The 26,237-nt window shown below is 48.5% G+C and overlaps 2 protein-coding genes across 4 annotated transcripts in view; both read left to right on the plus strand.

The window, feature by feature from the left end:
- Positions 1 to 6,862, plus strand: part of NPC1L1 (NPC1 like intracellular cholesterol transporter 1) — a 52,506-nt gene extending 45,644 nt beyond the window's left edge. For all 3 annotated transcript variants that reach the window (XM_067043048.1, XM_067043049.1, XM_059074630.2), the window contains exons 15-19: positions 740 to 890; positions 1,100 to 1,331; positions 1,494 to 1,607; positions 1,686 to 1,848; positions 3,710 to 6,862. In XM_067043048.1, coding sequence (XP_066899149.1) covers positions 740 to 890; positions 1,100 to 1,331; positions 1,494 to 1,607; positions 1,686 to 1,848; positions 3,710 to 3,909 — 860 coding nt within the window. In that variant the 3' untranslated portion in view covers positions 3,910 to 6,862. The remainder of the gene's footprint in view (positions 1 to 739; positions 891 to 1,099; positions 1,332 to 1,493; positions 1,608 to 1,685; positions 1,849 to 3,709) is intronic.
- A 1,500-nt stretch (positions 6,863 to 8,362) lies between these two features.
- NUDCD3 (NudC domain containing 3) overlaps positions 8,363 to 26,237 on the plus strand; it is a 75,213-nt gene continuing 57,338 nt past the window's right edge. Inside the window, exons 1-2 of the mRNA XM_059074623.2 lie at positions 8,363 to 8,898; positions 14,455 to 14,765. Coding sequence (XP_058930606.1) covers positions 8,707 to 8,898; positions 14,455 to 14,765 — 503 coding nt within the window. The 5' untranslated portion in view covers positions 8,363 to 8,706. The remainder of the gene's footprint in view (positions 8,899 to 14,454; positions 14,766 to 26,237) is intronic.

The raw sequence follows: 26,237 nt of genomic DNA on the forward strand, positions 1-26,237 counted from the left end.
TCTGTTAAGTCAGCTGTTTCCCTTTTTCTGTCTCCCTTTCTGGTCCTTTCCTATAGGAATATGTACATTGGAGAAGTAATTAAATGAATTTTAATAATCCAACGCATGTCTTGAAACCATACAGAGCAGCGTTTGGGTTCATCTGGGAGATCTCTTCTTTTCTTTTCTCAATTTAATTTTATTTTTGGCTGCGTTGTGTCTTCATTGCTGTGCGTGGGCTTTCTCTAGTCGTGGAGAGCGGGGGCTACTCTTCCTTGCGGTGCACGGGCTTCTCACTTGCAGTGGCTTCTGTTGTTGTGGAGCACAGGCTCTAGGCACGTGGGCTTCAGTAGCTGTGGCGCATGGACTCAGTAGTTGTGGCTCCCAGGCTCTAGAGTGCAGGCTCAGTAGTTGTGGCGCAGGGGGCTTAGCTGCTCTGCGGCATGTGGGATCTTCCCGGACCAGGGCTCGAACCCGTGTCCTCTGCATTGGCAGACGGATTCTTAACCACTGCACCACCAGGAAGTCCTGGGAGATCTCTGTAAGCTCTATCCATCCGAGGCAGGGCTGGGACTTGAGTCTTGCACAGCAGTAGGACCAGCTGCAGAGTTTGCAGGACTGGGGCCAAACCAAAAACGCAGGGCCCTTTGCTCAAAATGTATTAAGAATTCCCAAATGGTGGTGGCAGAGCCCTGAACCCAGCTGGGCGCTATCCCTTGGGGGTTCTGAGGGCGCCTGGCACAGGCTCTGATCTTTGCAGCCTCGCGGTTCATGGCCTACCACAAGCCGCTGAAGAACTCTCAGGATTACACGGAGGCTCTGCGGGCAGCTCGGGCGCTGGCAGCCAACATCACCGCCGACCTGCGGAAGGTGCCGGGCACCGACCCAGACTTCGAGGTCTTCCCTTACACGTGAGTCCCTGGGCACTGGGCTACAGGGAGGTGGGCCTGGGTGAGGGTGCTGGGCCGGTGAGGGCGGCTGCTGGGTGGGGATGGGCTCCAGCAGGGAGGCTCGGGCTGCAGCTGGGCCCTGGCCCCCCGACACCCTCCCCTAGCTGCACGGTCATCCTGAAGTGGGCGTGGGAATCCACGGAGCGGTGACTGTGCTCTGCGACCCGCAGGATCACCAACGTGTTCTACGAGCAGTACCTGACCATGATCCCTGAGGGGCTCTTCACGCTCACCATCTGCCTGGTGCCCACCTTTGCTGTCTGCTGCCTCCTGCTGGGCATGGACATCTGCTCCGGCCTCCTCAACCTGTTCTCCATCATCATGGTCCTGGTGGACACTGTGGGCTTCATGACCCTGTGGGATATCAGCTACAATGCTGTGTCCCTCATCAACCTGGTCACGGTAACCTGCTGGCCGAAGGGAGGGTCGGGGCTCCAGGGCAGGAGGGGCGCTGGCCTCCTAGGACGACCCCAGCTCTTTCTAGAGTCTAGGTGCTGCCCGCTGGTCTGGGTGGAGACCCCTGGCCCCGCCCTTTTGTGGCTGAAGCCCCCTCTCTCCCCACAGGCCGTGGGCATCTCTGTGGAGTTCGTGTCCCACATCACCCGCTCCTTTGCCATCAGCACCAAGCCCACGCGGCTTGAGAGGGCCAAGGAGGCCACCACCTCCATGGGCAGCGCGGTGAGTGGATGGGCTGCCTCGCGTAGTCCTCGGCCGGCTGCCCCGTGCCCAGCCTGACGCCCACCTGTGACCCCCCAGGTGTTCGCGGGAGTGGCCATGACCAACCTGCCCGGCATCCTCGTCCTGGGCCTGGCCAAGGCTCAGCTCATCCAGACCTTCTTCTTCCGCCTCAACCTCCTCATCACCGCGCTGGGCCTGCTGCATGGCCTCGTCTTCCTGCCGGTCACCCTCAGCTACCTGGGTGAGTGCCCAGCCCCCTCTGACACTGCCAGGCCCCTCCCGCATGACTCCAGGCCACAGGCAAAATGCCACGCACACACACAGCCCTGCGTACCCGGGACAGTCACTGCCCAGATCGCGAGCACACAGTTCCTCCTGGTTTGGAAAAACTGCGGTTTTTCCCTTAACATGTGAAAACATCTTTTTGTTTTGGTCAGATGTGTGTTTCAAACACTTGCAGCGGCCGTATGGTTCTGTGCTGCGTGCTGTTGACCTTTTGATCATGACCTTCAGCAAGAAATATATTTTCACACTGAGAGGTGATGTGTACAGGCACGGACACGGACAGGCAAGAGTAGAACAAACATTTCACAAAATAACACTGCCGGAGAAGCCGCGGGTATTTTCTGTTCTAGCCTATCATTGATTTTTAAAAAAACGCTGGTGTTATCTGCGAAATTGATTTCATGACTCATTCGTGGGGGATGAACTTGCAGTCGAAAAACATATCCTCTCCTACGGATCAGCCACAATCCATTTAACCAGCTCCCAGCTGCTGGACATTAGACTATTTCTGACTTTCCATGTTGTTGCCAGCGCTGCGATGACCATCCTTGTGGCTGAATCTTTGACCTCATCCTCCAGTATTTCCTGGAGAAAGTCCAGTCTGTGAATGTTGATTATTCATGCCAATGGTTAATGCCCTCCAGCAAGTTTTACCCCTTAAACTCCTACCAGCAACACGTGCATTTCTGTTTCCTCATTGTTGAGCACGGTCATTTACACACCCCGTCCCCCCAAAAGAGATTTTTTTTTTGGTTGCACTGGGAGGCTTGCGGGACCTTCGTTCCCGACCAGGGATTGAACCGGTGCTCTCGGCAGTGAAAGCACGGAGTCCTGACCGCTGGACCACCAGGGAGTTCCACCGCCCCACCCCCACAGAGGTTTAAACTGGGCCCGCAGGACGAAGCATCCGCCCTCTTACGGTGGGCAAGCTGAGAGCGGTTCAATGCTGCACCATCCCCTGACACCGGGAATACTAATAATGGTAATTTTAGAGAAAACACTTACACAAGGGTGTGTTTGTGCTCTAATATATGTGCACTAATCGTCCTATCACCTCTGGAGGTAGGTGATGTTTTCATCCCCATTTCACCGATGAGGAAACTGAGACTCCCACCCCGGTCACAGAGCTGGTCACATGCAGTGTATCTGGAGGCCACACAGCTCCAGTGCCCCTACCCAAGGCACCAACATCTTGTAGAAACTTCCTGACCCGCTTTGGAAGAGGAGAGTGTATTGGGGATGGTGGCTGGTGAGGAGGACAGCCCCAGGGGACACCCAGTTCGGGAGCTACAGGTCCCACAGGTCGTGGCCACCCCTTGGAGATTCCGAGTGGCTGGGAGTGAGGAAGGAGCTCGCAGCTCCTGCACCCTCAGAGTGGCCTGGGATCTTGACAGAGAGGCGAGTGGCAGGCGCAGAGGCCCCCGGGCCCCTCCCTGATCTGAGTCTGACTACATAGAGTGAGGAACAGCTTCTCTCGGCAAGGAGCGCTTGCACAGGTGTCCAGGAAGAGAGGAGGGGGGGGCAGTCACAGGCCTTGGGCGTCTGGGGGCTTCCCCTGCAAGATCCCCGGATGGCAGGGGTCTGCACTGGAAGGCAGGTGGGCCAGGGGCTGGGCGCGGATGGCGGCTGAAATGGCTGCTGGCTTTTAGGCGTAGGGTGGAGCGAGGGCTGGGGTGAGGGGCAGTGGTGGAAGTGGAGGGCTTCGGGCTTAGCTCTCGCTCTCCGGAACTTCCTTTTTAGGCCACGGCAAACGCCTGCACCCCGCATCCAGCACGCCGCTTCCCTGACCGTGGTCCTCTGTACCTATCCCTCTGCAGGGCCTGACGTCAACCCAGCTCTGGTGCAACAGCAGGAGCTGGAGGAGGAGGCGGCTGCGGCCGAGGCGGCCCCCCGCTCAAAGCGCCCCGCGCCGCCGACCACGGCCAGCACTGTCTATGTCAGCTACGGCTTTGAACATCCTGCCAAGAGCGGGGGTGGCCTGGGTAGCTCTTGGCCTCACAATAGGCAGAAGCTCTGATGGAGCTGGAGCCCCCGTCCAAGTTCACCGGCCCGGACCTGAGGGGCCATGAGGGCTCCTCTGTGGGGGGGGTCCCTTGACCCATCCTCCCCCTCAGGGCCTGGGAGAGGCTGTCCCCACAGGAATGGCCACGACAGGTCACCCTCTGGCCATGAGATCTCACCCACAGGGACACACGATTGTGATGGAGGTGGCGCGCGGTGGCGTGGGTGTGATCTGGTCCTCATCCGTCTCTTGAATTTGGCGTGTCCTCCTCATGCACGTTTTAAAACGTTAGTTCTGTGTATGTAAACATATGATATTATTTCACATTTAAAAGTTTTTCTTAATTGATATTATACTTGACCTATCCTTTTGCAATGAGGTTTGTTTTTTTCATGCAACATACATTTTTTGGATTTACTCATGTTGATACATGGAGGTCTAGTCCAATCACTTGAGCTGCGACACAGCATTCCACTGTGTGAATGAACACGGTGTTTTTATCCATTCCCCAGCTAGTGGGCAATCACATTGTCCCCAGTTATTTTTCTCCTGTAAGCCCACAGTCACTTTTGTGGAATTCAGAGCCCGCAAAGCTCTGAAAACCTACTGTGTTTGTCTCTTTTTCTCCTGTAAGTTTGGGACAAACTCATTTGGTGGCAAAACCCGATCAGACAAGATGCATCTCTTTATACTCTATAAATAGGATACTTACACTCTTCAGCCGACTTACTGTGAATAGTCATATATTTCCGCGCATTAATGAGTTTGATTTCATGTTGCTGCCCCAGATCCTCCTGGGGTCTAATATCTAATGTACTGTAAGCATCAAATCACCTTTCTAAAAAATGTTCTAAATTCTGAAATTCAGCTCACCTATGGGATTTCAGGTATGGAACCATGGACCTGTGTGATGAGCCCGTGCTTACACGCCTCCTGTCTACGTGTGGGGAGCTACCATCGCTGTAGCACGGAACGGCCTACAGGCAAATGCCTCCCAGAGAGGTTGCCCTATTCACGCCAGCAGTGGATGAAGGTGCCTCTGTCCCGGCACCGATACCAACTCAACGCTCCACTTAACTTTGGGGAGGCAGGAGGGTAGGATTATGGATGATTATCTCTTTTTTAAAAACACTGTTTAAAAAGAAGACTTTTAAATTTTAGAATAGTTTTACAGAAAAATTACAAAGATAGTACGGAGAGTTTCTGTATTCCCCCCCACCCAGTTTACCCTGCTAACATATTACATTAGTCTGATACACTTGTCAGTGTACAATTAATGAACCAGTACTGCTAATTACTACTAACTGAAGTCCATACTTTGTTTAGATTTCCGTAGCTTTTATCTAGTGTCCGTTTTCTGTGCCAGGATCCCATCCAGGACACCACATAATACTCAGACGTTATGTCTACTTAGGCTCCTCTGGGCTGTGACAGTTTGTCAGACTCGCCTTTTCTTTGTTTTTGATGACCTGGACAGTTGAAGCCCGGTCAGGCATTTTATAGAATGTCCTTCAAATGGGGTCTCTGTCTGGTGTTTCTCCTGATTAGACTAGGGTGATGGGCTTTTGGGAGGGAGACCACAGAGGCAGAGCACCGTTCTCAGCATGTCGTGCCAAGCAAGGGTGCCTGCAGTCGCCACCGCTCATCGCTGTGATGCTGACTCTGGCCACCTGGCTGAGGTTGCGTCGGCCAGGCGTCTTCCCTGTACCGTCATCTGGCACCTGTTTCCACGCTGTGCTCTTTGGACGGAAGTCACTATGCACAGCCCACACTTAAGGAGGGGGGAGTTATGTTCCACTTCCTGGCGGGTGGGGGTGTTTACATAACTTATTTGGAACTCTTAGGAACAGGAAAATTGTCTATTCCCCTCCATTTATTTATTTATTCAGTATGATATCTATATCAGTATGGACTCACGGATACTCATTTTGTACTGTGGGTTCTAATATACTACTAGTTTATTTGAGGCTCAAATTGTTCCACGTTTGGCCATTGGGAGCTCCATCAGTTGGCTCCTGGGTCCCTTTGGCATACTCCCATCACTGTGGATTTTTTTCCCCTTTTTGAGCACTTCCTTACTTTCTGGCATTATAAGATGATCCAGGCTCAACTTGTATATTTCTGCCCCAGTCCTAGAGTCAGTCGTTTCTCCCAGGAGTTCTAGCCCTTCTATTGGAGACGGGATTAGAAACCAGGATCTGGGTGTTCAGCGTGTGCGTTGCTGCTGGGGCATTGTTGCTTCTGGGTCCTCTCAGCTGAGAGAGCAAGGAAACGTGTGTATACTGACCCATGTATGTACACATTCCTATAAATATTGCTATATGTAGCCATCTGTATCTACATTAAGCTAAACAGGAGTTTATGCTGATGCCTCCACCTCTAACGCATAACCACACGAATCATTTTAGACTGCTCTCTTGCTTATCTGTAGCCTCCCATGCCAACAGTGAGAAGCCCGGCTGTACCACCCTCACCATTTACATAATTGTTCATTTCCTCTGTACATATGTAGTAGTCTCAGAAATGCTAACTCATATCCCTGTGGAACACAACCTTAGAATTAAGCGTCTATGTACAGTCCCTTTAGCCTTTAGTCTTACAGACACCATTCATTTCCAAAGTTACTTAGGCCGGCATCTTTCTCTACCACCCCTTTCAGAGAGGCTGTTTCGTACATTTTTAATGCAGTTAGATTCTTGCGTCACATTCTTCCTTCCATTCTGGTGTTACAGAATCAGGTGTGTAAAACAGATTGTTGGGGGTGGGTAATCAAGAGAACACTATCCCTGGTTGACCCTCCAGCTGGACCCAGGCGCGAGAGAGTAAGGTGCTGATGAGACCATGCAGACAGTGTATGTGACTGAACCCGTTAAGGCTTCTGAATAAACTTTTAAGATTCTGGCAGAGTGGCTGCCCAGGCAAGCCTTATAAGTTATTTCCCTTGCTTATTAAACCTGCCACCTACCAATCTGAAGTGGTTTGCCTCTTTCTTCGGTCTCTCCTTGTCCTGGGTGTATGGGGGCTAGATTGTGAACCAACAAAGATCCATTCAAAGTATAGGACAGACCAATGGGTATTAATGTGACAAAGTAGGAAACATTTATTGATTGGGTTTTCAGATTCCATATTGCAACTAACCACTGAGAAACTACAATCTATAGAATTTTGGTGTAGTTTCCAAGAATAATACATTTATTTAAAAAGACAAACTACTATTTGTATGAGACTGGGTTTCTTATACTTCAATCAAAACAACATATTGCAATGCAGTGAATGCAGCAGATGTGAGGCTCTTGCTGTCTTCAATTAAGCTAGATAGAAAAGAGATTTGCAAAATTTAAAAGGATGCTGTTTCTCATAAACTTTTACTGCTTTGAAGAACATTATTTCTTCATAAAAATATGTTAATATGTAATGTGTTTTTTATGGTTATTAGAATGCATAAATATTTAAAATTTTTCTCAGTTTTAATTTCCAATATGGTAACTACCGATAAGCATATCTACATAAAATATTGAAGACTCTTTGGAGTCTTCAATCAATTTTAAGAGTCAAAATGGCTCCTTTTTTTTTCTTTTTCTTTTGGCCGTGCCTCACGAAATGTGGGATCTTAGTTCCCTAACCAGGGATTGAACCTGGGCCCTCGGCAGTGAGAGCTCAGAGTCCTAACCACTGGACCGCCAGGGAATTAATTCCCAGTAAATGGGTCCTAAGTCCAGAAAGTTTCAGAACCACTGCTCTGGGGCAATTTATCTGAGTTTGCCTTTATTTACAATTCATTAGCGGCCATGCACTATGAAGATATTTGTTAACCTGTAGATTTTAGGCCAGTAGAGATGCAAATCATTTCTATCCACTGGAAAAGATAATCTACATCATTTTGAAGGACTCCAGCCAGCTTCGTATCCCACCTAGCAATCTTCCTCTGCTTTCTCAAAGTGTTGATAAATACCCAGTTTCTCCAAAAGCTTCTCTAAACTAGCTTTGTCACATCACTGGTTACTTTACTTAAAATGTATAAATGTTTCACGTGTGTTCATTATATATTTGTATGAGTGTTATATTTTTAGTTTAAGATTATGCTTTGACAGACACTGAGGACACGTATACACGCTGTGTGTATACTACGCATACAATGTATATACTACACACACACACACACACACACACATATATACGTATATGTATATTTCACAGGCTGGCACGCCAGAGTCTCTACTCTGCACCTAGCTCTTTCCATTTAATATTTGCGCATGCACTCAGTTTACATTCTTGTCTTTTTGTATTTATGCACTTCACCTTGCACTTCACCCACGGCTCCGTTATTAACAGGACAGACACCACCCGCAAGCACTCGCATTTCCTCTTCTGACGCGCCAGCAAAAGGCTCCCGCTGTCCCGCCTGGGGCTCGGGACACCCAGTCGAGAACACAACCCAAAGACCACGTGACAACAGCGAGGCGCAAGTAACACTTGCCCACGCTACACCTCTTCCGCCCGTTGCCAACATGGCCACTAGGCGCCCTCAGTCCCGCAGCTCCGTGCCTTCTTGCGTTTCTGGGCCCACGTCCGCTCCTCAGCGAGACCGCTCGGGAAGCCAGAGGTGGTGGGGGCGGGGCCCGCGTCAAGTCGGCTCAAACTCAGCCCAGCCGAGCCCAGCCGAGCCCTACCGCGGGGGCGAACGAGCACGGACCGGAAGTTTCACGGGCGCGCTGGCTGCCGGAGCCGTTACCGCAGCGCACCGGAAGTGGCCCCAGGCCGGCGTCCGGGCCGCGCCCGCAGTGAGTGAGCTACCCTCCGGCCGGTGACGCCATGGAGCCTGGTGCGGCGGAGCTGTACGATCAGGCCCTCTTGGGCATCCTGCAGCACGTGGGCAACGTTCAGGACTTTCTGCGTGTGCTCTTCGGATTCCTCTACCGCAAGACGGACTTCTACCGCCTGCTGCGCCACCCGTCGGATCGAATGGGCTTCCCGCCGGGGGCCGCGCAGGCTCTGGTGCTGCAGGTAATGCGCGGCCGGCGGGAAGCTCGGGTTGAGGGGAGGTGGAAGGTGTAGGGGGAGGTGGGGGGAGGCCGTGGGAGCCCCGACCCCGACCCCCGCGAGCGCGCCCCCGTACCCGCCGACTCTCCGGGAGCCCAGACCCCTGCGAGCCCGCCGCTCCGTTCGCTGCCGGCCTCAGTTCATCCTCTGGCGCTGCCCCGGACCAGCCTCCTGGGGCCGCGGCTTCAGCAGACATGCTCTTGGGGTATCAGTTTACTCCTTGCGTGCGAGAGGGGCTGGCTCTCGAGCAGCCTGGTCCGACCGGGTGCACTTTTATATCAGAAGTAGTACATCGACGCTCAGGGCCAGAGTCAGCTCCCGCAGCGTGTAACCCTTCGAGTTGCCAGGGCCTGCCAGTCAGAGAATGAAAATAGTGCAGGCTAGAGGGGGAACGGGCGGCAGCACAGACGCCTGCACACCCCAGAACTGCGACGACTGGACGTGGAAGGGAGACTGTGTGATTGATGGGTGTGGTCCCTCTGTTCGAAGTGTGACTTTTCAGGTCAAAGACAGTCATAGTAGTACTTAATAAGTTTACATTTGAACGTACATCTGTACATTCCAGGTTAAGTTTATTGTATGTTTGAGGTGCTGTTAATACTTATTCACTGACGTTGACGGGATACTTGGAATGTAATAACCAAGAGTTTATGTACTGAATGTATTTATATTCTCAGCTGCCAGAAGCATTGGAGATACACTGGTAATGCAGATGGTTAAATAATGGTCTCTCTCCTTGGGATACTTATGCTCTAGTTAAGGAGGTAAAACACAGTAACAGAGAACTGTGCAAGGCCAATTATGTGACAGAGCCCATTGGAAGGAAAGGAATAGAAATGATGGTTTGGAAATGGAGAAAAGTTTTATAGAGGAGGTGGGACTTTTTTTTTTTCAACATCTTTATTGGAGTATAATTGCTTTACAATGGCGTGTTAGTTTCTGCTGTATAACAAAATGAATCAGCTCTATGTATACATATATCCCCATATCCCCTCTCTCTTGCGTCTCCCTCCCACCCTCCCTGTCGCACCCCTCTAGGTGGTCACAAAGCACCGAGCTGATCTCCCCGTGCGATGCGGCTGCTTCCCACTAGCTAGCTATTTTACGTTTGGTAGTGTATATGTCAGTGCTACTCGAAGAGGTGGGACTTTGATGGGATTGAAAGAAGGCACTCAGTCAAGCATTGAGCCTGTTTCTAGGAACCTGAGAAGGTAGAAATGCTGGTGATAACCTCTCACGGTTCTGTAGCGTTTTACAGTTTATGAAGTGATTTCAAATGTTCATCTCCTGAAGACTTGCTACAAGCTGCAGGCTGGTCAGGTATTTTCCTCAGTGCCTGCATGAAGAAACAGAAGTTTAAAATGTTTAACTACCAAAGATAATATGGTCAAATGAGGAGTGAGGGTGGTTTTCAGTTTCAAAACTTAAGGCTGTTCCTCACCCTTGTAGTTGTTAAGTGCCATCTGAGTGATCAGAGAGCTGTGTGTCAGAGATGGTTTGTAGGAGGCCCTTATGTCAAATTAATGCTTTTATGGAAGACTGTGAAATAGATAAGGTTGAATTTTATGTGGCAGGTGAGGGTGCCAGTTCAGCAAGATCAGGTGGTTTGACCAAACTCATCATAGAGCTGGAACTCAAAACTTCATTTTTCGGATTCCAGATCTTTCTGTTCTATTATTTAACCAATCCATTGTAGGGTGGGAACACTTTTGTCTAGGGTGATCTTTTGCAGAAAAGATGTAAAGGAGAAAGGAACATTTACTGAGCGCCTAGTATGTACCAGTTGTTATGCATTTTACATTCTAGGATGTTATTTATTTCTAGCACAACCTGAAAGGTTGGTCTTTTCCCTTGTTTTACAGGTAAACTGACAGAGGTAATTCATGTAAGACACCTACTATGTTTCAGACACCCTTAAGGGGCAGAGAGAGGGTTGGGATGGGCCAGAGGTGATCCAGGGTTTCGAACCTGGGCACTGTAATAATGACAGTGCATTCACTGAACTGTCACCTGAGTTTAGGGGAAGAAGCTTAGTTGAATTGGAGATTGCAGGCAGAAGTCCCTTCCCACAGGCTGTTGAATTGTGGGGCTGGATTTTAAGGGAGGTAGAGGAATCTGGGTGGTTTGAAGGAGAGGAACTGAAGGTGGAGGATAGCCCTTTGGGGAAGGATCCCAGAGAAGGGATGGGAGAAGGAAGAAGCTGTGGGAGTGGGAGGGGGATGGAGGGAAGTGGGCAGGGCAGTGAGTTTCAGGGAAACCAAGGGGGACAGTTTCCAGCAGATGGTTAGGAGGGGTGTAGTGTTTTTTGAAAGTGGTTCTGCATCGTCAGTATTGCCCAAGGAACTTTAAAAGAGCAGATATTCCCTGGGTATTTTTGTTGGGTAGATCAGGTAAGTCCTGGGGAGCTGTTCACAGAGGCATTTGGCAGTGGGGTGCTTGGGGTTCTCTTCAGAACTCAGGCAGAGAGGGCTTGGATGGGAGTATTGGGGTGCTCTGTTCTGGAACCCAAAAGTTCTCCCTTGCTATTTTGGGGTTTGGGCTGTTGGTGAGGTTTAGCCTTCTCAGACGTTTCCGCCTGATTCTTGGGGCTTGCACAGTCTGAGTGTACAGCTTGCAGGACCCTCAGCAGGAAAGATGCGTGTAGAAATTGTATTCCACTCCATGATTTATTAGTATGTTTTAAGAAAACAGTAATTTTGCATGACGTTTCATTCGTATCAGTGGATCCTCTGCGTTTATTCTGGAGTCCAGTTTGGCAAGCTTAGAGGTCCCCCCCATGAGAGTCAGGAAAGCTGTCTCTATCTGTTCTGAGCTTGCTGGGAAGTCTTGGGAGAATCACTCTCCTCTCTGTCAGTTGAGAAGGTTGATTGGAGGTCAGGGACATCTCTTCCAGCTCTGCAGTCCAGGATTCTGAAATGAGCGCTGAGGTCAATGGCGACGTGAGAGGTGAAGCCAGGGGGCAGGTGGGCTGCTGAGTAAGCAGGGGCGGTGGGCACCGCAGTGCAGTGAGGCACGTGAGGCCCAGGGTCCGAGGGAGGCCCCCGGCGTTTGGAGAGAGCCCTTGCTGTTGCGTCTTTTCTGGAGTTAAGATGAAGATGTGGGGTGTCAGGAGGCTGAATGGCTCTGAGGGCAATGGGTCTGGTGTCCGGTGTCACTGACGTGAGTACAAGAGGAGTGAGTCAGGGGCTCAGGTTCTCTGAAGAAGTAGAGAGAGATACTGTTTCCAGTTTTTAGCCTTAAGGCTTTACTTATCTTCCTCTGCCTACGTCTCCTTTCAGCGTTTGGTGTGTTTCCTGTATAATTTTTTACTTTCTTCTTTCACTGGCAGGACCTTGGGCAGGTTACCCTCTCCGAGCTTAGTTTTCCATTATCTTTGAAATGTCAGTGCTGTCTTCCTCACAGCATTTTCACGAGGGATTTGAGAGAATGTCTGTAAAAACATTGACATAGTTAGTAACTTCTTTGGTTCTGTCTTCCTGCCCAGTGCATGCAACAGTAATTTGGCACGTGTCTGCATTCTAGCCCTTCGGAAACTGACTCCTACACACTTTAAAACATTTTTATTTTATTAAGACTATTTTTTAGAGTAGTTTTAGGTTCAGAGCGAAATGGAGGGGAAGGTACAAAGATTTCTCATGTCCCCGCCCCCCCCAGTGTTCTCTGTACCAACAGCTGCCACCAGAGTGGTGCATTACAGTTGATGGACTTACTTTGACATATCATAGTCACCTAAACCCACAGTTTACTTCAGGGTTCACGCTTACTGTTCATTTTATGGGGTTTGGACAAATGTGTGATGGCGTGTAATCCTCATTATGGTGCCACACGAAGTATTTTCACCGTCCTAAAGAAATCCTGTGCGCTCTACCTGCTCCTTCCAGCCTCCCTCCCTGCAGCCTCTGGCAACCACTGGTCTTTTTATCGTCTTTAACATTTTGCCTTTTCCACAGTGTCATATAGTTGGAATCATACACTGTGTAGCCTTTTCTTTTTTTTTTTTGTGGTACGTGGGCCTCACTGTTGTGGCCTTTCCCGTTGCGGAGCACAGGCTCCGGACGCGCAGGCTCAGTGGCCATGGCTCACGGGCCCAGCCGCTCCGCGGCATGTGGGATCCTCCCGGACCGGGGCACGAACCCGTGTCCACTGCATCGGCAGGCGGATTCTCAACCACTGCGCCACCAGGGAAGCCCTGTGTAGCCTTTTCAGATTGGTTTCTTTTACTAATATGCGTTTAAGGTTCTTGCATGTTTTTTCATGGCTTAATAGCTCATTTCTTTCATCACAGAATAATATTCCATTGTCTGGATGTACCACAATTTGTTTATCCATTCACCTGCTGAAGGATTTCGTGGTTGCTTCCAAGTTTTGGCAATTATGAATAAAGTTGCTGTACACAATCCATGTACAGGTTTTTGGGTGGACATATTTTCAACTCCTTTGGGTAAATACCACGGAGCGAGGTTACTGGATTGAATTTAAGGGTCTTCTCCCACCCACTTTCCGAGGTGGATTTCCCAGCTTTCCTGTCTCCGGGAGGAGATACCATAGGATATATCTCTTGATGACCCTGCCTCTTGGAGCTGTGACATTTCCTCCTGTCATTCCCTCTGGAAGGTGTGCCTTTCATTCAAGGTCTGATGCAGAGCGCCTTCTTCCAAGAAACTTCCTTAGCTCTCTTTCACCGGAAATGCTCATTTGCACCCTCATTCTGATGGCATCACATGTATTCGTCACAGCCTCTTCCTGTCAGAGTTGTCACGTCTGGGTCTGTCCTGGCTACACTTCAGGGTTACGTGCGCCCTTGAATGGTGCATACAAAATGCCATTTTCTTGTGCACTTTTTGGATGGAGAGTCCCAGCAGTTTTGTTTGTATGACTGTGGCCCAGAAAAGATTAATGACTGATCCACACACCAGAAAATTGAGTTCATCGAGGTTGGGAGCTGTCATTTGGATTTTTGGTGCCCCTTGCACATTGTAGGCACATCATGGATGTTTGTTGAATTCCCAGGCTAAGACCCGCACCTTCCCTCAGCCCGTGCAGTGTGGGAAGATAGCAGCAGTCCAGTGAGCCGGCTTGTGTTTTGTGGATTGAAGTTCAACTAATTCCCATCTTCTCTTGTTTCGTCTGAGTTGTTGGTGCCTTTACAGCTCTCAGTACCAGGACAGCGTGTTCTTTGCATTTCAAACAAGGCTCTCTGGGGCTATAAAAGTAATGACAGGTGAGACCATTTAGTTATGCATCATTTAGACTTGAAAGTTGGCCTCATAGGCCTGTAAATATTTTGAGCCTTGGCTTGTAAAGGTTTCGCTTTCATTGATTTTGGAACTCCCCTTTAAAGATTGTTTTCCTAGCGGCATTTGGTGAAGTTGAAGTGCATTTCCATTTTGCCAGTGGGAACATTTTTTTTAGTCTACTGCTTTTTCATCCTTTGTTTACCAGATTTTGCTGTTTCTCTGCAGAATGTGTGGGACAGTACTGGGAGGATGAGCTCATTGCAGGATTGCTGTTTGATTTTAGGTATTCAAAACCTTTGACCGCATGGCCCGTCAGGATGATGAAAAGCGGAGGAAGCAGCTGGAGGAGAAAATCAGGAGGAAGGAAGAGGAGGAGGCCACGGCTGCGGCAGCTGCCACGGCTGAGCAGGAGCCGGTCCCCGCCCCGGTTCAGGAGGTGGAGGTTGACTCCACCACGGACTCGGGCGGCCCCCAGGAGCCTCCCGGCCCGCAGGGTGCCGTGCAGCAAGTGGCCCACCGCTCCCGGGAGGCAGAGCCACCAGAGACAGGTGCTGGCGCTGCTGAAGTCCCGAGGAGACCACCGACTCTTTCCAAGTAAGAATTTCTACTTTGTGGCTTCTTTCTTTTCTTTTCTTTTTTTCATCATGGTTATTACAAGATATTGAATATAGATAGCTCCCTGTGCTACAGTAGGGCCTTGTTGGGTATCGATTTTATACAAAGCAGTGTGTATCTGGTAATCCCAAGCTCCTAACTTATCCCCACCTCCCTTTCCCCTTTGGTAACCATAAATTTGTTTTCTGTGTCTGTGGCTCTGTTTCTGTTCTGTATATAAGTTCATTTGTATCTTCTTCTTTTTTTTTTAAGATTCCATATATAAGTGTTATCATATGATATTTGTTTTTCTCTGGCTTACTTCACTTAGTATGATAATCTCTAGGTCCATCCATGTTGTTGCAAATGGCATTATTTTATTCTTTTTTAATGGCTGAGTAGTATTCCATTGTGTGTGTGTGTGTGTGTGTGTGTGTGTGTGTGTGTGTGTGTGTGTGTGTGACATCTTCATCCATTCATCTATTGATGGACACTTAGGTTGCTTCCATGTCTTGCCTATTGTAAATAGTGCTGCAGTGAACACTGGGGTGCATATATATTTTCAGATTAGAGTTTTCTCTGGGTATATGCCCAGGAGTGGTATTGCTGGATCATATGGTAACTCTATTTTTAGTTGTTTAAGGAACCTCCATACTGTTCTCCATAGTGGCTGCACCAATTTATATTCCCACCAACAGTGCAAGAGGGTCCCTTTTCTCCACACCTTCTCCAGCATTTGTTATTTGTAGAGTTTTTTAATGATGGCCATTCTGACCTGTGTGAAGTGATACCTCATTGTAGTGTTTTTTTTTTTTTTTTTTTTCGGTACACGGGCCTCTCACTGTCGTGGCCTCTCCCGTTGCAGAGCACAGGCTACGGACGCGCAGGCTCAGCGGCCATGGCTCACAGGCCCAGCCGCTCCGCGGCATGCGGGATCTTCCCGGACCTGGGCACGAACCTGTGTCTGCTGCATCGGCAGGCGGACCCTCAACCACTGCGCCACCAGGGAATCCCTGTCATTGTAGTTTTGATTTGCATTTCTCTAACAATTAGCGATTTGAGTATCTTTTCACGTGCTTGTTGGCCATCTGTATGTCTTCCTTGGAGAAATGTCTATTTGGGTCTTCTGCCCATTTTTCATTTGGGTTATCTGTTTTTTTATTATTGAGTTGTGTGAGTTATTTGTATATTTTGGGAATTAAGCCCTTGTTGGTTGCATTGTTCGCAAATATTTTCTCCCATTCCTTAGGTTGTCTTTTTGTTTTGTTTATGGTTTCCTTTGCTCTGAAAAAGCTTATACGTTTGATTACATCCTATTTATTTTGCTTTTGTTTCTTTTGTCTTGGGAGACTGACCTAAGGAAACATCGCTAGTTTTATGTCAGAGGTGGCTTCTTTCTTGCTTGACATCTGGTGGTTGGGTTTGTCCCTAAGTGGGTCTTACTTGGTAACACACTGACACTAGTTCAGCATTTAGTTAGCTCTTCATGTTTGCAAACTGCCTTACAGTGTGTAGGATGGGAGGTCAACTGTTTTCAGTATTCTTCCTTTTTCTCTCTATAGGGTAAGGTAATAATCTGCCCACAGTCAAACGGCCAGTTAAGAGCTAGACCAGGGTTAGAGCACTGGGCTCATAGAGTTATGCTTTCCCCTGAGACCTGCCTGTCTGTGTGTCTTGACTCTGAGCAACTGGTGGGACATGGGCCCACAGTCCTCCTGGTCTAACGTACACCGAAGAGGTTGTCTGGAATGGTGGACTGTGGACGCAGAGTCCCCTCAGAGCCTGCCACTTAGTAAATGTATTACCTTGGGCAAGCTGCGTCACCTTTCTGTGTCTCAGTTTTCTCCTTTGTAAAGCGGAGGTGATAATAACAGCACCTCCCTCAGAGGCTGTTGTGAATATTGAATGAGCCAAGGGTCATGCAGCTGATGAGTGGTAGGGCTTAGATCAAGCCCTGTGCTGTACTTGTCCTCACTTTTTAGGAGTTCTGCTTCCTGGTGCTTCCCTGCCCCTGTTTGGGTGAGAAGGGCCGATACCTCCTTGTGTATGAGCTGTGGCAGTGTCTGAAAGACAGCATGCTGCTCCTGGCCTGCCTGTTTTTAGGTGCACCTGCTCTCTTCCCTCTTTCCTAGGACTGTTCCCGGCCCTCTCCTGGGTTGCCTCTCCCCCTTGGCCCTTCTCTGGCTAAACTTCCCTTCTGTTCTTCCCTCTCCTTGCACTCTCCTTCTCACCTGTTTTGCGGACTCTGTGAATGTAGTTCCTAGTTAATGAAGCAAAGTGAACAACTTAGAGTGGCATAAAATGCGGAGTAGGGGGAAAATAAATTTTGTGGAGATAGGTTGGGGCAAGACTGCAGAGTCTCAAAGTCCAAGTTCGACTGCATGGAGGGTCGGTGCCCCTAACCCCCTGTTGTTCAAGGGGGGCTAACTGTACATGCAGAGAAAAAGCCCAGAAGGAAATACATTATGAATAGTGGTGGAATTGTGAGTGTTTTTCATTGCCATCGTTGCCCCTTACTATATTTTCTAATTTTTCTTCAGTGAACTATACACTTTGCTTTACTAATTTTTTTGCATTCTTTTTATAATTTCTAAAAACTCTATTAAGAGAGGAGATTTGTTTTTAATTCCTCGGTGATAGGTTAGAATAGCTGCCTTGTTGTCTTGTAGAGACCCTATTTTTTATTCTTGGACCAATGAGTTGTATTCCAGGTTAGTATCAGCGTTAGTTTTGCTAGTCCTACCGTGGTGTAAACATAGACTGAAGACTTGGGTGTGTTCCAGGAAACCTTAGTTTGGTGCTGCAGGCTCAACGCTTCCATGGACTGAACCTTCTCAGCCTTCAGGTATTCACTGGTTTTCTGTGAACAAAACAAGAAATTGTGGTCCACATCTCTCTAGTTCCTTCTGTGGTCCACATCTCTCTAGTTCCATCTGAAACGCTGTGCTGTGGCAGATCTGAAATGGAACATGAAAGCCATCCTTGTCCTTGTTGTAGCTTTTGTAGCCCCCAAGTCCCTCCAGTCAGTGCCCAGAATTGCTTATCTTATAAACTGTAGATCTGGGGGTCTGTTAATTAAATAACTTAAGATAGTTATTCTTTTTTGTGTGTGTGGTACGCGGGCCTCTCACTTGTTGTGGCCTCTCCCGTTGTGGAGCACAGGCTCCGGACAAGCGGGCTCAGCGGCCATGGCTCACGGGCCCAGCCGCCCCGCGGCATGTGGGATCTTCCCGGACCGGGGCACGAACCCGTGTCCCCTGAATCGGCAGGCGGACTCTCAACCACTGTGCCACCGGGGAAGCCCAAGATAGTTATTCTTTAGGTGACCACACAGAATCACTGCCTTTGTGGGGCACCCTATCCAAAAACCAGTTACATACCTAGAATCTGGGTCTGACATTGCCGACTTCTGATTACTCCTGCTTGCTACCCATTTGCTGGTGGTTCTGCCCAGTATTAGGTAGTGGTGATGGCAACTTCTCTCAGTCTACAGGCAAATCACACTTTGGAGTCAACGCCCTGTCCCCAGCCTAGGCCCTGCCAACCATGGGTTAAAGTTTTTGAAGTGTACATTTTCATTTGTACATAAAATAAAGTACAGATTTTTACACGTAAAGCCACACGCTGCCACCCGAGTGCTCAGAGTGCCCAGTTTTATTCCTTAGAGATGAGAGAATTTGCGTACACAAAAATTTCCTTGTCCATACAAGATAGCTTTGAGAGGTGCACGTACTCGGCAAAGGAGCTTCACAGTTTGAGTTGTCCGTAGTGAAGATATTGTAAAAAGGGCTGCTTAGGGGCTTCCCTGGTGGCGCAGTGGTTGAGAATCCGCCTGCCGATGCAGGAGACACGGGTTCGTGCCCTGGTCCGGGAAGATCCCACATGCCGCGGAGCAACTAAGCCCGTGAGCCATGGCAGCTAGGCCTGTGCGTCCGGAGCCTGTGCTCCGCAACGGGAGAGGCCACAACAGTGAGAGGCCCACATACCGCAAAAAAAAAAAAAAAAAAAAAAAAAGGGCTGCTTAGAGCCCCAGTGTTTATATTTTACTTGACCCAGTGATCTGTGCTCAAAGGACTTGTAGGGAGCTGGGAGGCTTTCAGAAATGCTGATGACATTACTAGTGCTGTGGAAGGAGAGAGGGATGCAAAACCAGCAGCATCAACGTCCTAATCACTAAGTCGGGCACCTCTCAGAGCTGTTGGTGGGGTTTGCCTCTTGGGTTCCATCTGTGTCTGGTCCCACTTCGGTGGCCATAGGTCCTGCAGTTTCCCTCTCGATCTGCAGGTGTCACTGTAGGCAAAACAGTGATAACTGCATTTGCTTGTGCTGGGATGCTGACAAAAATGTACAAAAGGCTGTGCCACCTCTGGCTTTTGCCCTTATAAATCACCAACAGGATTCTTTAAAAAGAAGAGAAAGGAAAGAAAGTAGCACTGAGAGTAAATTACAGTTGGCCCTTGAACAACACAACCTTGAACTGCACAGATCTACCTTATCTATACATGGATTTTTTTCAGTAGTAAACGCTACAATACCGCAGAATCTGTGGTTGGTTGAATCGTGGATGTGGAACTGTGGATACAGAGGAGCCGCTCCTGCGCTGTCAGTGTTGAATGGTGGTACATGCCCTGAGTCCCTCCCGAGCTACCTCTCTGTCCTGCAAAGGGAAGCAGACAGCAGGGCCTCGTGAGAAGGGGGTGTCATGGAACTACTTGATGTGTTGACCCATCTGGTGAAATTGTGGTAGGACAAGGGTGTGTTAGAAAGCTGCTCAGTGCTTTCTTTTATTTTGGGTGGCATGGCCTTTGTGTCCAGCTGTTACAGGGATCCATCTTGGGAAAGGGGTGGTGTAGTTTGGAAGAGAAGTTTCAGATTTCTAATAGTATCCTCGGCAGATGCTTCATCTTCATAACGCCTGGTTCACTTGCCCCAGGCACAGCACTGTTCACGCTCTTCAGTGCTCTTGTCCACGCAGCAGGGCCTTCCAGCACCTCTGTCCCTCTGCTCCCCACCACAGCTAACCGCGTCTCCTCTGAGCCTGGGTTTCATCTTACGTCTGTTTATGGCTAGTACTTATATCTTTCATTTTTGGGGCAGAGACTTACTCAGCCCCTCTCAGCTTCCAGCTGTGTGTTAGGTGAGCATCCGATGCGTGCTGGGTTCATTCCTTAGTGCCTCTCCTTTGGTTCTACTCACCCATGTCTCGTGACGTCTGTGGCTTAGATGTCCCTTAGGCGGGCTGTCACAGGAGCAGAAGGGTGCTGCTCTCCTCTGGGGCATCCTTCCTGTGTGCACTCATGCTGCCTGAGAGCTGGCTTCCTGGATTTGTCTCTAAATGGGGTCCTTCCTTTGTTGGTCCCTGCTTTTTCAGGTGCCCATTGCAGGAGGCCCTTTGATAGAGTCACGTGGACATACCGGAGTGCTACCCCAAATACCCACCCTGTCGGCTTATGGTGAAGATTGACTGAGGTCAGTGTGTAAGACCTGGTGAGCAGGATTCCTGGCGCATAGTGAGCCCTCAAGTAGGTACGAGCTGTTCTCAGTATTGCTTTTCTTAACTTAAACAAGAACAAACGGTTTTTCTTCCTCATTATGCTCAGTGTAGACTATTTGGAAAATAAAGATAAGTGTGTAAAGAAGAGAAAACATCCTACGACTCCCTATTAACTTTCTGAAATATTTCTACAGTTTTTTCTATGCATATAGATGTGTGCGTGGGTGTGTTTGAACACACACACACACACACACAAGTATGCTTATAAAATTGTCTTACACTGTGGCTTCTGTTTTGCTGAACATTGTATGCTGAGCATTTCCTGCATCCCTTTTGCTGATTTTGAATTTATGTTGTACACTGTTGAGTGTTGTGTGCCCAAGAGGTTCTTTTGCTCAGATGAGGTTGTTGGCTGTAATCATGCACTCAAGAGAATAGTAAACAGAAAGCCAGCAGTCCAGGGATGTCTGCCGGCTTTCCCCCACAGGGGCTCTGCTGGGCCTGCCTGCCTCAGGGTCTGTTTTCAGTCTCATCTGGTATAGAAGCTGTTCTTTCACCCAGTTCACCCTGAAACTGCCCCTTCCCTAAGGAACCTCAGGTGTAAGTGGCCTCAGGGATTTGATTTAAATCACAGATGAGGAAGACCTGATATAGGTTGTTTGTTAGAAGTATTTTCTTTCCTCTAGAAGCATTGTGTTTTTGTTTTCATTTTGCAGTTCATTTCTAGCTTATAGGCTTCATTTTTAGAAGAGGTTGGCCTGTATATCTTACAGCGATGACTTATGTTGAGTTGGTTGGATACTGAAGCCGGATGGTAAAAATGACCTGGCGTCCTAGCCTGTGAGAGTGAGCATGTCTGTGGGCGGGAGGAGGAGGCCAGTGAGACTCCCCCAGGGTACTCTTCCCCCTGGGAAATGTGTACTTCCAGGTGCCGGAGCCCAATCTGCTTTCTTTTAACAGATGGAGAAATGGAGATGAACAGTGGTGAAGTGCTTTGTTTGAAATCATAGTTAGAAGGGAGGGCCAGAGTCATGGGGAAGTGAAGCAGTTCCCAGTGCGCTTAGAGGCCCAGACATGGGTATGTTCGCTTTGCTATTGTTAAGAAAAAGGAACTATTACCAGAACTATCTAAGAGATACTTTTCAAAACTAACACAACCAGTTTCTAATTGAATATTTTTCTATGTCACTAAAGAAGTATAACTTTTTATGCTAGCTTTTTTTTTTCCTATTGAAAAAACGGTATATGCACCTTGTGGAAAATGTATTAGGTTGAATTTAAATACAAAGGTGAGTAGACAGAAGAATGCAGTGAATCTGCGCGTACTCACTGCCAACCCTATGAAGTACACCTGGCCACTTCTCCCCCTCCTGTGTTATTCAGAAGCAAATGCTACTTCATCATTTCAGCTGTAAATGTTTTCAACCAGTGTTTAAACTTCCAGTTTTCTTATAATGTCATAATTTTTAAAAAAAGTTTAAATCTATAGTAAGGCTCCAACCACATATCACTTTGTAGCTGACTCTCTGTTTCTCTTGCTTTTATTCTCTCAAAATTTATTTGTTAAGAAAAAAATCAGGTTGTTGGTATGTTTGAGTTTCCCACTCTCTGATTGTTACGCGGTGTAGTAAATTGGCAGTTGGACATAGGGTCAATACTTGTGAAAGTTATAAGCCTGTGTAATGAAAGTGAATTCTCCCTAAAGGCAGCCATTGTCCGTACTTTTGTAAAAGTTTTCTGTTTTATAAACTTTTTATTTTTCATATTTGTTTATGTATATCTTCTCTGTTGTATACAGTATGCTGTGTGTGGACTTTGAGTTACATCCCCGAGCAGCTGACAAGCAGCTGACAAGGACGCAGTCTCCCTGTTGCCAGGTGCCATTTTTCCTGGCACCTGGCACTGTTGTCACTGTCCTCACAGCGATGGGGCTTTAAGATGCTGATTCCTGGGCCTGCCCCTGGAGATCAGATTTAACTGGCCCAGGTGTGACCATGTGTCAGGATTTTCAGAAGCTTTCCAGGTGACTCTGCCTGTAGCCAAGAGTCAGACTTGACTACAGTCTTTCTCTCGACTCCCTCAGAGTTCTACCCTGTGGATGTAGCCTCATTATTTAGTGAGTCTCCACAGGCAGTGTAATTAGGTTGTTTCCAGTCTACTGCGGTCACAAATGATGCTGCAGTGACTGTGCTGTATGTGTTTCTTGGAACATGTGTATGAATATCTGTTGGATGAATTCCCAGAACAGGAATTACTGGGTCAAAGGGTATGAAGTGTGTAATTTTGATGGATGTTGCTAAAGTGGCCCCAGAGAGATTGTACCAGTTTGTTCTCTCACTGCCAGGCTGTCTGATGGTGGGTACCTGACCCACCCCAGGTGCCAGCCGGCAGCCCTAACCCATTTCTTGGCTGCTCTTACCTTTGCTTCATTGGTTTTATTAGAAATGCCATTCACTGTGACATATGTTGGGTTCTGATTGGCTCTGTGTATGTTTCTGTGTGTTTTTTTCCTTTTCTATTCCATTTATTCATAGATACTAAACCAGTTGTTCTATTTGTTTGCCAGTACGAAGCTGTTTTATTTGCCATAGCTTCATTATGATACATTTTAATACTGGGTGGGACTAGTGTTTAATCCCTTGCCCCCAGACTTTTCTGGAAAATTTTTCCATGTGAAAATTCTGTTGAAATTTTCATTGGGAATACATTAAATTTATGTTTTGAATTAGAGAGAATTGACAGCTTTACATTATTGAGTCTGTCTAAGAACAGGTTATATTTTATTTATTCAAGTCTTGTTTTTTTGTTCTTCTGTAGAATTTTAATGTTTTTATTCAATAAGCCCTATACACTGATACTGAATTCTCTGTTTTCTAATAGTTTCTCTGTTGATTTTCTAGGAATGTAGACTCTTCAGCTTTTATTATAGTATTTTAGTGACAACTATATTTAGTCATAAGTACATTTTTAATATTTTGAATTTTAAATGTAACTTCATTTTTTTTCTCCCTCTCAAAATGTGTTGCCCCGAGCACCTGGAAGGGTGGAGCTGACACTGGCTGCCAAGGGAAGGGGTGTGGGGCGGCTGGCTCTGAGGCTGGCAGGCTAGACTTTGGCTGCAGCGGGGTCTTCAGGGTCTGAGAAGCCGTGAGCCATGTAGGCGGAGTCCGAGGGGAGCAGGACCGGAGGTGGGGGTGTGAAGAGCGTCGGCACGTCACTGGGTTTCAAGGCACAGGCTGGACGAGATCACCGAGGCAGTGAGTGTAGATGGAGAAGAGGTGCGAGGATTGAGAGCCGAGGGGTCGTGCAGGAGGTGAGGGCGCATCTGCCCAGGGGGCCAGGAGAGCGGGGCATGTGAGCAGGGGGAGCAGGCCCGAGCAAGGCAACCAGGACAGTGTCCTGTCACGAGGGAGGGAGGCCAGTGGTGACACGCGCTGCACCGTCACGTGCGCCACTACTTTGCCCTTCGCTTGCTCCCTGCAGCCGTCCAGCCCTGAAGTCCTCAGCTCACTCGTCACCCCTTTCCTTTGGGATGCACTCCTGACCTGTCCCCTGGTTTCTGTTTCTGCGGTTGGCTCGCCACGTGGCGGGTGCTTCTCTGGCCTCTGGCTCAGACGGCACCCTTGTCTCTGGCCCCGGGTGGCGGCTCCCACCTGTGTCCCCGTGTAAACTGCCTTTCTTGTGTCTTTAGCCCTCTGTGCTAGTTTTCTCACCGGGGAAACCAGGAGGAGGGCAGTTGGCAGAAAGTGATGGAGGGACAGTGCAGCTTTTCTGTTACTGTGTGCACCTTGGTCTATTTATCTTGTCCACTGTGTGTCCAGTGCCTGGAACGTCCCTGGTGCCATAGTTGGCACTTAGTAACCAGCTGAGTGAATGAGTGATTCAAAATAAAAGTCATGTTCAAAAGTGATAAACCTTTGAATTTTAACGTATCTAATGAATTCCATTATCCAGTACCATTCAGTTCTTCTTGAATTTTCATAGAGTTAGGACTTCACATCTCCTGTGTACTGTTCATCCCTGTCTTCTTTTAGGGCAACTCAGTGTTCTGTAAACTCCCTAATTGCATCCTGTGTGGTCATAGAGCCCTGAGGCCTCTCTCGTTTCCCTGTCTCTGTACTGAGGGGCCAGGCACTCAGCTTCCCTGGTGGCGAAGAACCTTCTAGGGACAGAGCCCAGGCCTGGGAGTCAGGAGCCCTGGTCTGAGCGGGCCTTGGGCCCTGTAGGCTGTACTGCAAGGGAGCAGGAGCAGGCCTGAGTTTTTTATCTCTTTTTCTTAAGCCAGGGAACCTGCCCTCCTGTGGGTAAGTGGAATCCTGGGAAGGCCTCTGTGTACAACAGGTGAGGGCTCAGCAGTTGGCTGACGTAGGGCTGCGTGGCACGAGCGACTTCATCTCCGGGCTCACTTCGAGAACCCCTGGAGTAGGATGTCTGGGATGACTCAGCTCTGAATCCCGCGTGTCTGGTTGGTTGTGAGCCTGGGTTCTGAGTATCTCTCGAGGGTCAGGTCCGTGGCTTCGACGATGCGATGGAATAGGGCCAGTCCTTGTTAGCTGAGCAAGGGCCACCACGTGTTCTCGCATATAACTCTCAAGGTCTGTTTATTTTGTGGTCTCTAAAGAAAACTTTCATTTTTAGATAATTAAGATCTGCCCCCAAAAGTTGCAAAAATCATGCAGAGGACCCCATACATCCTTCTCCCAGCATGCCAGATGTCTGTACCTCCTGTAACCAGGGGCTGCTGTGAGCACATCTGAAGACCTTGTTCCAGTTTCATCCGTTGTTCCAGTAGTGTCCTTTCTCCTGGGCCAGTGTCACATCCATGGTCATCACTGCATTATGGGCACGTCTCCTCAGTCTCCTGTATCTGGCACAGTTTCTTAGTCTTGTCTCTCATGACCTTGACCCTTTTAAGGAGTACTGACTTCTTTTTTTCCTTGGTAGAATGTCTCTCAATGTGGTTTTGTCTGATGTTTCCTTGTGACCGGCTAAGGCTGCTGCAGTGGCTGCTTTTCTTCTGTGCTAAAGAGTTACTATTTTCCCTTTTGTGATTAATAAGTGTCTTGTGCAGAGATACTTCGAGACTCTAAATATCTTGTTTCTTCTCACACTTTGCCCACTAATCTTAGCAACCATTGATTATTCTTGCCTGAAACAGTTATTGCTGTGGTGTCTGCCAAATTGCGATTTCCTGTTTATATCCTTCTTTCTACATTTATTAATTGGGATTATATTGCTAGGAATGGCTTTTCTTTCTCCTCCACTCACTCACTCATTCATGCACTTGTTTGTGTGTGTCATTGTGTCCTCACAGATGTTGACTCCATAGTTATGGCCCCACTGTCTTGAGTTGTTGCTCAGGGTGCCCTTCAAATGAGCTTGTCCTTTTGACATGTTCGCATCATTTTCTGAGCACTTCTCCGTGTGTTTGCACCACAAGATGTTCCATGTCATTCTGCTGTGAAGTCGGCTTTTTCTCCAAGTGGCCTTGGCTTATTTTCTTTTTTTTTTTAATATTTAAATTTATTTATTTATTTTTGGCTGCATTGGGTCTTTGTTGCTGCACGTGGGTTTCTCTAGTTGCAGTGAGCGGGGGCTACTCTTCGTTGTGATGTGCGGGCTTCTCATTGTGGGGGCTTCTCTTGTTGTGGAGCACGGGCTCTAGGTGTGCAGGCTTCAGTAGTTGTGGCACGTGGACTCAGTAGTTGTGGCTTGCGGGCTCTAGAGCGCAGGCTCAGTAGTTGTGGCACGCGGTCTTCAGTAGTTGTGGCTCGCGGGCTCTAGAGCGAAGGCTCAGTAGTTGTGGTGCATGGGCTTAGTTGCTCTGAGGCATGTGGGATCTTCCCGGACCAGGGCTCGAACCTGTGTCCCCTGCATTGGCAGGCGGATTCTTAACCAGTGCTCCACCAGGGAAGTCCGCAGCCTTGGCGTTTGATTGGAGAATGGTCTGAAATCAAGTATCTGGGTACCGGGTGTGC

The sequence above is a fragment of the Kogia breviceps genome, chromosome 9, assembly GCF_026419965.1.
Source record: "Kogia breviceps isolate mKogBre1 chromosome 9, mKogBre1 haplotype 1, whole genome shotgun sequence".
NCBI classification, from domain to species: Eukaryota; Metazoa; Chordata; class Mammalia; order Artiodactyla; family Physeteridae; genus Kogia; species Kogia breviceps.